The following is a 14,969-nucleotide window of genomic DNA, read 5'->3' as shown; positions in this document are numbered from 1 at the left end:
TTTGTTTAATTGTACAAATGAACAACAGAAATAAGTTTGTTTCGTCAAAAAAGGAAAACATCCGAAAGTCTCCATTATCAACGATAAAGATGTCTATTTCCATTCTTTCACGTAATGCCTCTGTGTGTGTGTGTGTGTATTAATTATTTTCTCACGAAACCCGCAACTTATTCTATATGGACAGCAGTGATGACCGACTTCACAAATGTATATTTAATGACAGTCATAATAAATATTTAGATTCTAGGGATTTTTAACAAGTTAAAACCTTATTTAAAAACAGATACTAGTATTTCAACAGACAGGTTCATTATAACTTACATTACTCATGTAAACAGTCAGGTATTATCCATGAATTATGGATAATTCACCGGAAGATAATCTGCCTGCCACAAAAGGAGAAATTTTGTCTTTGTAAATATCGAGCGCTTGATTGTCGACACGGCACAAAAAGGGACAATAAATATGAACCCACAACGGACGTATATGCAAACATATAAACATAGGTTCATATGCATATACATACACACATATTACATAAACATACTAATGAGTCCACACACACTCACACACCCATTACATGATATATATCATATATAATTTAATAAAGGATAAAAATTCTAATTTGTTAAAAAAATAAAATTTTTATTCATACAATTTTTTCTACCAATTTTGGAAAAAAAAAAAGAAAAAAAAATGGAGGGGGGGGGGGTTGGAGAACAATTGTATGGATAAAATTTTTTTTTAACATATTCGGAACATTTATTAAATTATATTTTCGGCTCTAGTAATGTATGCACATATACACTATTGAGCTATTAACTTAATGTTTGTGTGAATTCAAAAGAATTTAAATAATATATATATATTTTGTGTGTGTGTGTGTGTGTGTGTGCACGATTTCATAAATCCATACAAACACAAAAATCTTTTTTCTTTTTTAGTTCTCTATCTTTTTTTTTTATCTTCTTTTTGCCTTCGCTTCCGACTGCCTTCCCCATTTCAGTAATCTCTGTACAAGCTGCTTACTGACGGGAGGGATCGGGGTCGTGTCACGGATGTGTAGAATACCTTTCTGGATGAAGTTATATGTATTAGTCAGGGTCCGTGGGTACTGCATATTGAACACCCAATAGGCGGAGAATAGTGCAGCAAACGCAATGGTAAATTCCTCAAATTCCTGCACAATCTGCTCTTCGGCAACCAGGAAAAACTCATCGCTGCGAAAGATAGGACCCCGAGATAAGAGCATCGGTACGATCCGGCCCTTAGGGTCTGGCTCCTCCCGGCTGCCGATCTCATAGACCATCTCGGTAAGGTTCTCCCGCATGAGAAGAGGTAGCAAGCAGAGCGCGGTGACCATGTCCCAATATTGCCGAAGTGCCACGTTTTCTTCCTTTACTTCGCTGGCTTGCTGCAAAATCGCGCTTGAACCGGAGCAGTTGCGCGCCAGCTCGATGATACCATTCGCATACTTGACGCAATACTCCTGGATGGTATGGTCGATGTCAAGGTCGGTGACCCGTTGGAACTCAACAAGTAACTCTTTATCCATGAACAGAAACGGATAAGTATCTTTGATCATGGCAATGGTCGGAGCCTCAATGGTGATGAAAGAACGTCGGACGTCAAACGTATCCTCCATGTAAAGACGGATTTCCTCGGGCGATTTGCTCTCAATGTTTTCCTTCGAAGACGACGATTTGAGTTTTTTCTCATTCGGGTAGTCATCGTTCTGGTCGGCCAGATCGAGATCTTGAGAGACACTGGTTGACGGAGTGATGTTTTCAATATTTGAGGATTTCCGCTTGCCTCGTTGAGACATCATGGCAGGACTGAGAATAGGGTACTCGATATTTTCTCCTTGTAATTTGGCTGCCGAGAAAAAAAGAAAAGGAAAATCAATCTTAGGATAAGATCAGGGATGCGAGTTGGTAGGAACTCTGACAATGTGAGAATTGACAAGGAACAATGTGAAAATAGGAACAATTTTATATACATATGCACTATATGGTGTACATACACACACACACACACTAGTGATGGGAATAATGCCAATACCCCCCCCCCCCCCGGCTGATTCTGACACAAATTCTGATTCTTTTTGAATTTTTAAACATAGAAATGATTGGGAGGGAGGGGGGGTACTGTAAAAACGCCATATAATACGCACATATAATTTCGCAAACATAAAAATACACATGTAGGAGTGTTATATAAATTTTAGTTTTACTGATGAATAAATAAATATATCATTTCATCATTAATACAAGCAAATAATGAAAAAGTTCTAAATAAAAAAACAAAACAAATCAAAGCAATATAAGAAAGAATCGCTTTTGGCATTGGAAAATGAGAACAATTTTTTCGGTTCCAACACTTCAACAAGTTCCGATTTGTTTCAATTCACGATTCTGATTAATCGTCCCAACACTAGTACATACATTATATATTTCCACAAGCAAAAAACATCGCAACTCACACAAAATTAAGTGACTAAGTTGGTAAGGTACTCGCATGTGATCATGCAAGTAATTTGGGTTTTGAATCCTGAATTCAAATAAGAGCCAGGTACGTCACAGGATGGAGTATTGCCGTCAAATCTGGGCAGGAGCTGCTAGAAAGATCTTATCCTGCCTTGACAGAGTTCAAAATAGACTTCGTAGCTTAGCAGGGGATGTCCTTTCTCTTCCCTGCAACCTCTTTCTCACAGAAGAGATGTTGCGAGCCTGTCTCCGTTTTATCATTATTTTCATGGCAAGTGCTCGTCTGAGCTCCAATCTATGGTCCCCTTCACGAAACATTCATGAGAAACACTTGTCTGGCTGAAAACACACTTTATCTGTGCCTAAACCTAAACGTAGATTCCATGAACAAAGCTTCTTGCTTAGAACTGCACACCTTCCGTTTACCTGCTTTCCAGTTGACTACAATATGGCTGTCTTCAAGTCCAACGTAAACAAGTTCTTGATGAGCCGTTTCCCTTCAGTAATCCAATTTACCAAATTTACACTTCTAACGATTACTATATTGTCCTTTTGACCAAAGTACACTCTTTAACCCTTATCAAAGCCAAGAGGCCACTCAAGGATAAGTGGTGATTCCTTTGTAAAAAAAAAAAAAAAAAAAAAAAAAAATGTTCTACTGATGAGATTAAATGAAGGCAAACTTTAAATCTAGGACTTGTGGTCTGTGGATGCTATTGCTATGGTTTGTGTGAGTTGCAGTGTTGTCTGAGTGTAGAAGTAATTATATACGTCATTACACATTCAAAAAAAAAAAAAAAAAAAAAATCTCCAGTCTTTTATGCTTAAGAAGCAGGCAAGAAAAGAAAAAAAAAAAAAAAAGTATAAAAGATGCCTTTTCATAAATAATTGGATATATTACTATTTTTGTCATGATAATTAAGTACATAATATTGTTTTTGCTTTAAACAAACTATTCACAAAATAAAAAATCGATCTGTCGACTATATCTTAAAGAATCCTTATTAAGTAATTGTATCCAAGATTTTCACATCTGCTTTTACACGCATAGGAAAAGAAAAAAAAAAAAAAGAGAGATGTGTTAGTGATCTAGTAGTAACAATGCATTTAAAAAAATTTAAAAGTGCTAAATTAGTAAAATTTAAATTTTTGGCGAAAAAAAAAAAATTGAAAAGTGCTAAATTAGTAAAATTTAAATTTTTGGCGAAAAAAAAAAAAAAATTGAAAAGTGCTAAATTAGTAAAATTTAAATTTTTGGCGAAAAAAAAAAAAAAATTGAAAAGTGCTAAATTAGTAAAATTTAAATTTTTGGCGAAAAAAAAAAAAAAAATTGAAAAGTGCTAAATTAGTAAAATTTAAATTTTTGGCGAAAAAAAAAAAAATTGAAAAGTGCTAAATTAGTAAAATTTAAATTTTTGGGGAAAAAAAAAAAAAAATTGAAAAGTGCTAAATTAGTAAAATTTAAATTTTTGGCGAAAAAAAAAAAAAATTGAAAAGTGCTAAATTAGTGAAATTAAAATTTTGGTGAAAAAAATTATTTGAAAAATGTTTAATTAGTACAATTTAAATTTTTGTGGAACAAATAATTTGAAAAATGTTTAATTAATAAAATTTAGTATTTGGTGAAAAAAAAAAAAAAAAAAAAATGATTTGAAAAATGTTTAATTAGCAAAATTTAATTTTTTGGTAAAAAAAAAAAAAAATTTATTACAGATTTTTCAGACTAACTGGAATTTTCTAAACAACTGCAATCAATTTCAACTAAGAAAATAAAAATTAAGACAAAGACATTAAGTACACATGTGACGAAAAGTAGAGAAGAAAGTGCAAAATTTAACCTAATTAAAAAACAAACAAACAAAAAACAAAGCAAATACAAACAAATACTTATGATGTACATACCAGTCATGGAATGAAAATAACATTCATAAAAAAGTGCATAAATTAATCAAGCATTTTTTTTTTTTAGAAAATCATTTCTTTGTATGATTTTTATCGATTAATAGTATATTGTAGCTATTACAAGCCTTAGTTGGCACCTCAGTAGTTCAAATTGAGTTGCCTCCCTTTATTATCTATGCAGATCAAGACACAATGTTCTCGCTTCAACATGAAATTTTATTTTCTTAGTTGAAATTTATTGGAGTTGTTTAATCTTCAAATGTAATGTGAACAAATTCTTGTCAAGTTGTCTTTGAAAACCAATTTCACTTACATAATCTTCGGCGGATCAAGTAAAGAATAGATACCCTGTAGCAGAAGATGAGGATTGGCGCACATTTCAAGTGACATCGGTGGTTTGACATCGACATTGGTTGTTTGTGAACACATCAAATAGTAGACATGGTCGAATATTCGCGACCAATGTTTTTTTTAAAATATATTTACAGAATTTTTTAATAAAACTACTAATAATAATTATAATAAAGACAAATAAATAAAAATAAAAAAAAAAAAAAAGAATGAGTTATATTAATTAAAAAACATTCAAAAACCGATGTTATAACTGAGAATTTCAGATGCGGATTTCTCCTCTCTATAAAAAAATACATATTATAACTTTCGAACAGATACCATAATACTTAGTTCGCTGCACCTTATCATAACAAAAATTCATACAAAATTTCAACCAGATCGGTCCAATAGTTGGAGAAAACTTCTAGAATAAATGTTGTATTGTGGTGATTAATAATACCATGATACTTAGTTTGCTGCACTTTATAACAAAGATTCATAGAAAATGTTAGCCTGATAGGCCCAGTAGTTTCTGAGAAAAGGTGGAACAGACAAAGATGAAGAGAAATATAATATAGTATAATAATAATATAAATTATAATATTTCCAAAAATACCATGAATTTATAGGAACTTTTCATGACCACTGTTATAATTCTATTCTGCCTTGAGCACCAATGATTTTGCAGTGATCTCATTTTGACCTATAATCTTATCAGTGCTTTTTATGATATACCTTTCGATCAATTATTCACCCCTGCGTTTCGTAGGTTTTTGCGACCAAGATTGATTTTTATGTACAGTGTTTTTTTTGCTTTCCCCCCCTTTTTTTTGTGTGTGTGTGTGTGTGTGTGTGCGCGCTTTTAATACAATTCAATATTTATTTTAAGTGTGATGTATGTCAGTGGTCAGTGAAGGAGAAATCCTTCTAGACCGAGGCAATTGCTATGTATAATAAAATCACAAGTATAAGCAACAAGTATAAACAATCGAAATTTAAAAATATTTTTTATTCATATATCTTTTTATAACTTAAAGATGAAGTGTAGTATCACAAGACACAAATTTTTAAAATCTATTTATATTTAAAAAAAAAAAAAAAAAAAAAAAAAAAAATTACTATTTGTTTACTTCTTCACAAGGGCAAATAAAATACAAGTAAGCTTTTAATGTAACGAAATACAACATTCAAACAACATAAATAAATAAATGGATGTTGTGCATAAATTCTTAGTTATAGCGTCGCTTTTGTAATTAATATAGCTCATTGTTTTTATTTATTTATTTTATTATAATTATTATTTGTTTTATTAAAAAATTTTGTAAATATATTAAAAAAAAAAAAAAACGCACTCGGAAAAACACCCATATATTTAAATATATTTTGTTTAAATATGTTCGTTTTGTTACATTAAAAAAATTTTGTGCAAATACAAAAAAGTTTTTTTTTTTTTAATCCTTAAAAGTGTTGTAAATATTTAATATTAAAAAAAAAAATGTTTTGTAAATATATATTTTTTCTTTTAAATCTTAAAAAGTTTTGTAAATACATTGTAAAAAAATCTTGCTCGCGAACATTCAACCACGTCTGCTATTCTATGTATTTACAAGCACTATGTGGTTATGTCAATGTTAAGGTCGAATCACCAGTGTCATTTAAAATGTGCGCCAATCATTCTCTTTTGCTACAGGGTATCTATTCTTTACTTGGTCCTCTTCGGCCTATTTTAACCACTGCTTCCAATCCTCTTGTTTGTGACGGCAATCATTATCCAACCAACACTCCTTTTAATCCATATCTCCCGGCCTTGATAAATGGTGACCCAATAGAGTAAGATATATATATATATATATATATATATATATATATATATATATATATGATTAGTTTTTTTGGAAAAAGAAATCCAGCAGAGTGCTCAATTAACAGGAAAATCCGAAATATAAGAGCGTATTTATATTTTGTGTACAGAAAATTGTTAGATGAGATAAATCATTGGTACCGTCGGTTTCAAGCCCGATAATAAGGACTGTTTAAGGTATCCTTATCAAGCTCTCTTCAGACGAATATTGGCTGAAGAGAGTTTGATAAGGATACCTTAAACAGTCCTTATTATCGGGCTTGAAACCGACGGTACCAATGATTTATCTCATCTAACAATTTTCTGTACACAATATATATATATATAACTCTGTAGTATATTTTACTATAATAATTATTAAGTACCTATAGACACTCTCATCCTTTCAGGAATCATCAGTGCAGGGTGTCATGATTAACACCAGTCGATAAATCCGAACCCGGTGACAGAAGCCATCTGACTTCATTAGCAAGGACCCAATCCATTCGGCTACCCTTATCCATGAAAAATGCTGCTGAATTTAAACTTAAATGCTTTTTAACGTCTGTTAGAGTGATCTAATCATTATATGAGGATCTGAGCATAGGAGCTAAATTGACCGACTTAATTCAACTGTAAGTGCTTAATGATAAGAAATGAGTTTCTTAAAAAGGCTGACATAATTTATTTACTATAATAATTATCAAATACCTACTGACACTAGTGTTTCTTCCTTTCGGGAATCATCAGTGCAGGGTGTCACATATGTATGTATATATATATATATGAACCTGGCTCACACACTAAGGAATGAGGGTAGAGAGTTGTAGGTTTTAGTTTTGATTCTAACTGATGGCACCCAATTCATATATATATTTTTTAGTTTTGATTTCACTAAGGTACAATATAATAATCAATAGAAAATTGTCTCTATAATAATAAATATGTAATGTGCATGAATTAAAATATATTTAAGCATATCTTACGACCGGGCAATGCCCGGCGGCCCGCTCGTGTGTGTGTGTGTGTGTGTGTGTGTATATATATATATATATACTAGCAGGGGTGCCCGGCGTTGCTCGGGTGTTTGGAGGTGTATGCTGTGCAAAAAAAGCAAAAAAAACAAAACAAAAAAAAAAATGGTTAATTTTTTAAAACTGACCCCTATTATGACCCCTTAAAATTTATTGTTTCAGGCTCAAATCACTTTATTAAGTTAGATCCATGTTCAAGGAACCTAAATCTAAAATTTCAAGTGTCTAGACCCAAAATTGTCGGAGGAGTTTGGTAGAGTTCTTAAAGGTCAAATCGTTGAAATTTGACCCCTTAACAGCCAAATTTCTGGCTGACACCCATCACATCGATTTTCCCAAATCTCAGTACCCGGTATTTCAAATTTCGAGTCTATAGACTAAAAATTGACAGAGTTATTGCGTAGGGAAATGTACACAGACAGACAGGTTCACTTTTATAGATATATATATATATATATATATATGCAAGTAATGCTTTTCTTTAAAGATTTAAAAGGGTTTTAATGTTTTTTTGGTTCAAGTTATTTTTAGTTTATGCTGAATTTTTTTTGCTGTGTGTGTGTGAGAGAAAAGGGTTCATACCTTCCCAAGTAGTATTAGTATGTTAACAAACTTATTACGCAACAAATGTTAACGACTTACCTGAAGTTAAAACTCACATACTTTGTCTACTAAAATAGATCTGGTAGAACTTGAACGCAGATTATTATATCCCATAGTCTATGTTGGTATCTATTTGACCAACCATGAACATAATGTGATGATATGGAGATCATAACATTCCTCAATTATAAAAATTAAACCGGTCAAGCGCGATCACCCAGATCACGAAATACACTGTAGTCCTTAGTACTTGACGATCGAATTCCCTTTGACCGTCTCTCTGGTTGCCGAGTTCTGAGATACGAAAAAAAAAAAATAAACATGAACCAATGTTTAATTTACCGCAAAACAAATCTTTTTTATGTTTATTTAACACATGTAAAACATAAAACTGTCATCTTTCTTTTGTTACTGATCATCGTCAAATATTTTTGAACCCAAGTTCGCTATAGCAGTTTTGGTTTTGAGTTCATGACATTGTTGATCCTCTGAGTCTATCAATTCATAACCGTGTAAACATGTGCTGCCCTGCATGTTTACATGGTGCATAAGAGCGGCAGACATTGCCGATGATAGATGCTTAACCAAACAAAGAAGTTCAAGGGGAGGTGGCACAGTGGATAGAAAATATTTCTGATTGGAGTCCGACTACCCAAGGGATGTTTTCTTTGTTTGAAGTAAAATAAGTATATCCTTGTATGGGGGGGGGAGGTCATGCTGGGATCAACCCGTTTGAGAAAACGTATGCCCAAGATTATCTGCAGAAAAAAAAAAAAAAAAAAAAAAAAAAAAAACTGAATGGAGACTGTCTAGTTGTTATCTTCAGTGGATATTTCAAGTAGTTAACTTCTGGGTGGTCGGATAGTGACCACTAACAAAAGCCAGAATCAGTCAAAAGATTCCAAGAGATGGGAAAGGGAAGCAGTTAGAGCCAGCCTTCTAGGGTTGAGGAAAGAGTTGTAGTTGAACACTTGAGGTGGCCAGTTGGTTTTCATTTGGGCCAGGATATATATATGGCACAATCATGGTGACACGCTGGTTCTTGCCAGATCACTAATGTTAAGCAACATTGAGCCTGGCCAGTACCAGATGGGTAAATGGTATGGGGTTAAATGGTAATAAACGAAAGGAACACAGGATTTTTAGGAACAAACATGTATTCACAGATTACAGGCAAAGCGAGTGAGCAATACCATTCCTCAACGGTGGTGCGTGTGCACCCGACCTGCTTGGCCGCGTGCCAATCTCTCACTGCCAGGCACTGGTACTCGATACCGGAAGTGACGTCATGAGATAGTCCATTAATCCAATGGAGAGGCATCTTCAACAGTAAACCATTTGGGAAGGCATATGTATCGGAAGGTAAAATACCAGGTTGAGAAATTGGTTCGGTCTATCCTTCTTTCAAGGGTAGATGGGACTCTTAAGCCGTGGTAGGCATCCCATCTAGTGATGGCGTCATGATAAAAATACCTTTGATAGGCCTGGCGAAGCATCGAGTATTCAGCCACTAACAAGATCTGAATTACACTACAAACTCGAGTAGTAAGTTCAATCTCGGCTGCAGCCGCGATGGATGGATGGATGCTCAAGGATGCTTCTAGAGACAATTTAAGGCCTTGGCAGAAGAATATTAATGGGACTTATATATTTACATTTGTTCAGGCAAAATGCATTTTGACTTGGAAAAACGATTGTAATCTGGAAATGATCAACATTGGGTGTACGTTAATAAGCTTGGCTAATGGTTTTGTTTGCAGTGCTGACTGGATTAAATAACTTTGGGTCGGCATGAATGGAATGATCACGGCTTGTGTACTTAACACATAAGTGCATGTTCATAACTTTACCAATCTGTGAGTAATGACATGTATCTGTTGACTTTATGAAACTCCTCAGTTCAGGCCTCACCACTAGTCATACTCCAAACGGGGTCAGAGTTGGTAATTGATAAATAGTGTAGAAATAGAAAAAAAAATATTGAAGTTTAAAAAGGTCCAAATCAGAGAAAGATGGATTTTAGGACGGTCAAATCGGATGAAGACCTTTTCTCAAAAGTGTCTCCAGCAGTCTTGTGTCATGTTTGGAAACCATTTCTGGTCCGACACCAGGTGCAACTGGAAATGTGAGAGAAATAACTGTTTGCCTATATAAAAAATCTCACCTGTCTGTTTAAATGTATGTATGTTTGTATGTCTGCTTAAAACTTTAGACAGAGGCGACGGATTTTCACGAGATCGGTATCGTTTTGAAGCTCGACCCTTTGGACAACAAATATAAAAAAATTGGCTAAAACCATTCCTTCATCCTCAACTGGGCACTTTTCTACAGATAGGGATTGCTTTTTTTTCGCCGATATTTTCGAAAGTCATCCCCTCTTTTTGATTGACTAGCGTTAATTTAAACATTTGTCACTTCGAGTTTGGCGATGGGCGTAACAGCAAAGACATCACTTTTTTCCTTCATGGTACAGGTTCGAACCTGCCTGCCTACTACCACTTTTTAAATTTTTTTTGCTCAAAACACACCTCCAAACACCAGGGCAATGCCGGGCATCCAAGCTAGTCCTATATAACTATACTAGTGCCCCACACAACACAACACTTGTGGAGAGGTTTTTTAATCTACGTAATTTGTGCATATCTAGTGTAGTCAGTAACAAGGGAGCGATGTATAGCCGACACTATGTGCTTACAAAATAAAAACAAACACACATATATATTATACATACATTATACACAAGACTTGTTGAATATAGATGCAGATGTTGTCGAGGTCCCATCGTTAACCTTCAATCTCTTAAGTCTATTATATCAGCTAAGACTCACTCTGAGGTCTCTTGTCAATCTGGCTATCATAATCATTCACTGTAGTCTACTAGGACTCATCTTCTGAACCCTGTGGAGACAACTTACCTTTCTCGCCCATCAGATTTTTCTTTATTTTTATATTTTAATGTAAGAAGAATTCTGAACAAAAACCAAAAGTTAATTTTGAGGAAGCTTGGTCATTCGTTGATTACTTTAAAACCGGGCTTCGTCCACGCTTTCTTTAGTCTAGCGTTACCATTCTGCAACAGAGAACGAATCTTCTTTTAACAGTGAAACAAATAAAAAGTAAAAATTCTTTTGAATGTTACTTACATGACATTTTTATTAGATTTCAGTTGCACCGGCGGCAGATGCGACCGTCGTGTGGAGGGGTGGCTAGTTGTAACGGTCCTTCCAGCCAGAGGAGGTAAGGTTGGGTTCGGAACAAGACGGACAAGTTAATGGACAGGGAAAGTATCCTGAAATAACCCGTTTCGAATATTCTTGAAACTCCAATCTATAAGGAAAATAAACAGGAACATTCAGATTTGCTTCTGATGAAGCACGAGGAGGAAAATAAAGAAAATTTATAAAGATTTACAAGATACATAATTCAGATGTTAATTCATATACCAGGGCTATATGGACAAATTTATCTTTAGTTGAACTTTGACAACTAAATATTTTTGTTTACTAGCAAAATAGAAAAGTTACTATCCAAACCAACATGATTTTTGGAATATGACATCTTCATTCTGTGATGATTACGTACATAATAAAGTTTTCTCCATATTTTTTTTAATAAGTGTAATTCTAAATATACAACAAATTTTATGTTGATATTTGAAGGTATACACATTCTAATTTCTTCAGATATTTTTTTAAACAGCCTTCATTAAAAAAAAAGAAAAAAGAAAGAAAGAAAAAGTATATTGTTCTATTAAACTTTTATTATTTAAATAATTTATCTTTGTTCGTTTTATATAAAAAAAAATTTTTTTAAAGTTGAAAAGATATTTTTCGTTCAGTAGTGAACTTTGGAAAATTGTCAGTGAAAGAAATACAACCGCCAAAAGATAAGCGTTTTATTATTTCTAGTCGTTACTTTGAAAAATCACTCACAAATGCGACTGTTTCACCCGCAATGTAAAGCCCTGTATACTTACGTGTGCTACTTCCCTGCTTGACAACAAATCGCCAACACCAATATTGTTTATATATTTAATTGGAATTCATTATTGAGATGAACATTATTTATTTATTGTGGACTATTACCCTCATCTTTTGTAGTTGTTGCTTCATGACATTTCAGCCATCTATTCCTCTGGCTTTCGTCAGGTGGTAACCGCGACTGGATAGGAACTCTGAATCTCCTAACAGCAATTCTGCCTTCGAGGCTCGTGGCGCAGTGGATAGAGACGTTGAATCTTTATGGTTTCAGGTTAGAATTGTCTTTCTTAAGATAGCGGTTTCAATCCTACCCAAAGCCGGCCAGAGGCTTACTTTGCCAAAACTTGAGGAGACGACAACAACTATGGAAGGCGGTAATTGCTGAGGATGCAGGAGATTCAGAGATCCTATCACGTTGCGGTTACCACCTGACGAAGGCCAAAGGAATAGTTAGCCGAAACGTTGTGAAACAACAACTAAAAAGATGAGGATAATAATCCGCAATAAATAAATTAACAAACATTATTCTCTTCTCTCTCATCTTCTCTTCTGGCTGTATCATCATCTTTCACATCATCATCTGGTGGCCTCAGCCGAGATTGAACTCACTACACCCTTCCAGTATTCCCTATCTGTCATAGCACCCAAAAGATCTTCCTTGGAGATAGCTGTATCTCGTCGTATTCTATTTGGAAAAATTAACTTTTGTGATCGATTGTGAGATGATGGGTGCCTCCACAGTAGAAATGACGAAACATGTTTATTTGTAGCATGTGCACAATATTCAGCAAACTGTACACGTCTTTTACAAACTGAGATTGATACTCTCGGTAAATCTCCATATATCATTTCTAGAGTTGGGTGGTTCCACCATGAGAGATTGAGTACTCTTTTCAAAAGACGTGTGTAACACTAGGTGTATCAGAATTTTTGTAGGAATTTTTGACACCCCTAACACAAAACGGCGAATAAAATATAAAAAACTCGTAATTTCTCTTTTAAAAGTGGGTTGTTTATTTTCTTTATGGATTATACTTCCAAAATAAACTATTAAAGTTGTATTAAAAGTAATAGAAATATTTTTTTTTATTTTTTAAAAAACAGTAATGAATTTTACGAACTCAATATTTTTCAATTTTTAAACTTGAAAAATCTATCAAAATTTTTCTATTGATTCTATTTTTATGATATTTTCAGGGTCAACGTGAAATTTTATGCTCTTTCCAATAAACCGAATATAATATTTTAGACAAACGTTTTTTTTTTTTTATTCACCCCCCCCCATTTTCAAGTGTCTATTAAAAAGTAAATAATTTACTCAAAGTTTTATATATCACAAATTGAAGAGAAAAGGTCAATAAATAATATATTCAAATTTAAAACAAAAAAAGTAGAGTTTTTTTTAGAAATTTACCTGTAAAATCCGAAGTTTAAAACCTTTTTTTTTTTAACCACTTTTTTTTTAAAAATGAAACCTTGGTCCTTGCTCCTTTAATTGAAAAAAAACTTAGGGCTTGAATTACATTTTTCGAGTAGTTATAAGCTTGGAAAGTCAGGGGGTCGAATAATTCACGCCTCCCATTTTGAAATGTCTATTAAAAGTAATTAATTTACTCACCAAAGTGTTATATATCACAAATTGAAGAGAAAAGGTCAATAAATAATATATTCAAATTTAAAACAAAAAAAAAGTAGCGTTTTTTTGTTTTTTTTTATAGAAATTTACCTGTAAAATCCGAAGTTTAAAACCTCTAAAAAAACAAAAAACAAAACAAAAAACAAAACAAAAAAAAACCCCACGTTTTTTTTTTTTTTTTTTTTTTTTTTTTTTTTAAATGAAACCTTGGTCCTTGCTCCTTCTTTAATTGAAAAAAAAATTAGGGCTTGAATTACATTTTTCGAGGAGTTATAAGCTGGGAAAGACGGGATGGAATTATTCACTATTTTTCACGAAATTTCTGACACACCTAGTGTAACACCCATCCAAATGATGCTGTTGTTTTGCTGAAAGAGTTCAAGTTTCAGATCCATAGAGTAAGATTGGCTCAATAAGTATGTGGAAAACTTGGATTTTGAATTTCCAAGCAAGATTGGATTTCCAGATCTTATCCATTTTGTTGCAAATAGTTCATGCCATGCCCTTTCTAACGCAAATTTCAGATTGCCGAGAAGGTAAACACAGGTTCACAAACACAGAAAAAAACAAACAAAGCAAAAAACAAATACAGAAATCACAAGTGCCAACATATTCCGTATATATTAGTTGCACTCTGGGTGCGTGTGTAACACCATTGCAGAAAATGATCCTCTAAAGTCCACATCTTAGACATCTCTCAAGCCCATGTTTGTCAGTCGGTTGAGCAGTTCATGTCCCCATTTGCTCTGGGCCACAACCTACCTTGAGCTGTTCCTCACTAGAAACCGTACGCCACTGTTGTAAGTTCAAGGCTGTCCGTAAACTATCCCGAAATTCACTGCTACTCTTAAAACAGTTTAACTCTTAAATACATCATCCAATCCTTTGTCCAACTTACTGCCATACCTTGATTAATAATCCTATTTCAGCTTTCTTTTGTGTTCCTTGGTGAACGATTTCCTTCTACTTGTGTTTCTATAAACCTTATTTCCTATAACTAAAGTTCTCTTGATCAACAATTTTCTTTTTTTTTTTTTTTAAATTACTACTTCTTAACACTTTGGTAGAAATGTCTATAGTATCACGCATGCAAATCTTAGTGGACTTTCAAAATATGTACCATGTGCTTCTTCATCTGATGATGCCGACTCTAGT

General features: G+C 33.5%; 1 protein-coding gene across 11 annotated transcripts in view; it reads right to left on the bottom strand.

Annotated features, from left to right (window-relative positions):
• Positions 1–552: 552 nt before the first annotated feature.
• LOC145252582 (sterile alpha motif domain-containing protein 3-like) overlaps positions 553–14,969 on the bottom strand; it is a 229,355-nt gene continuing 214,938 nt past the window's right edge. For 9 of the 11 annotated variants that reach the window (XM_080112235.1, XM_080112242.1, XM_080112239.1 and 6 more), the window contains 2 exons: positions 11,342–11,525; positions 553–1,875 (listed from right to left, as the gene is read on the bottom strand). In XM_080112235.1, coding sequence (XP_079968361.1) covers positions 962–1,875; positions 11,342–11,348 — 921 coding nt within the window. In that variant the 5' untranslated portion in view covers positions 11,349–11,525 and the 3' untranslated portion in view covers positions 553–961. Of the gene's footprint in view, positions 1,876–8,237; positions 8,493–11,341; positions 11,526–14,969 lie in introns of all 11 variants that reach the window. The other 2 variants (XM_080112244.1, XM_080112243.1) reach the window with 1 other exon arrangement.

This window comes from Euprymna scolopes, chromosome 29 (genome assembly GCF_053919585.1).
Source record: "Euprymna scolopes isolate OS-2025 chromosome 29, ASM5391958v1, whole genome shotgun sequence".
Lineage (NCBI taxonomy): Eukaryota > Metazoa > Mollusca > Cephalopoda > Sepiida > Sepiolidae > Euprymna > Euprymna scolopes.
The sequence above is the reverse complement of the archived record's forward strand: the minus strand, read 5'-3'. Positions and strand labels throughout refer to the sequence as shown.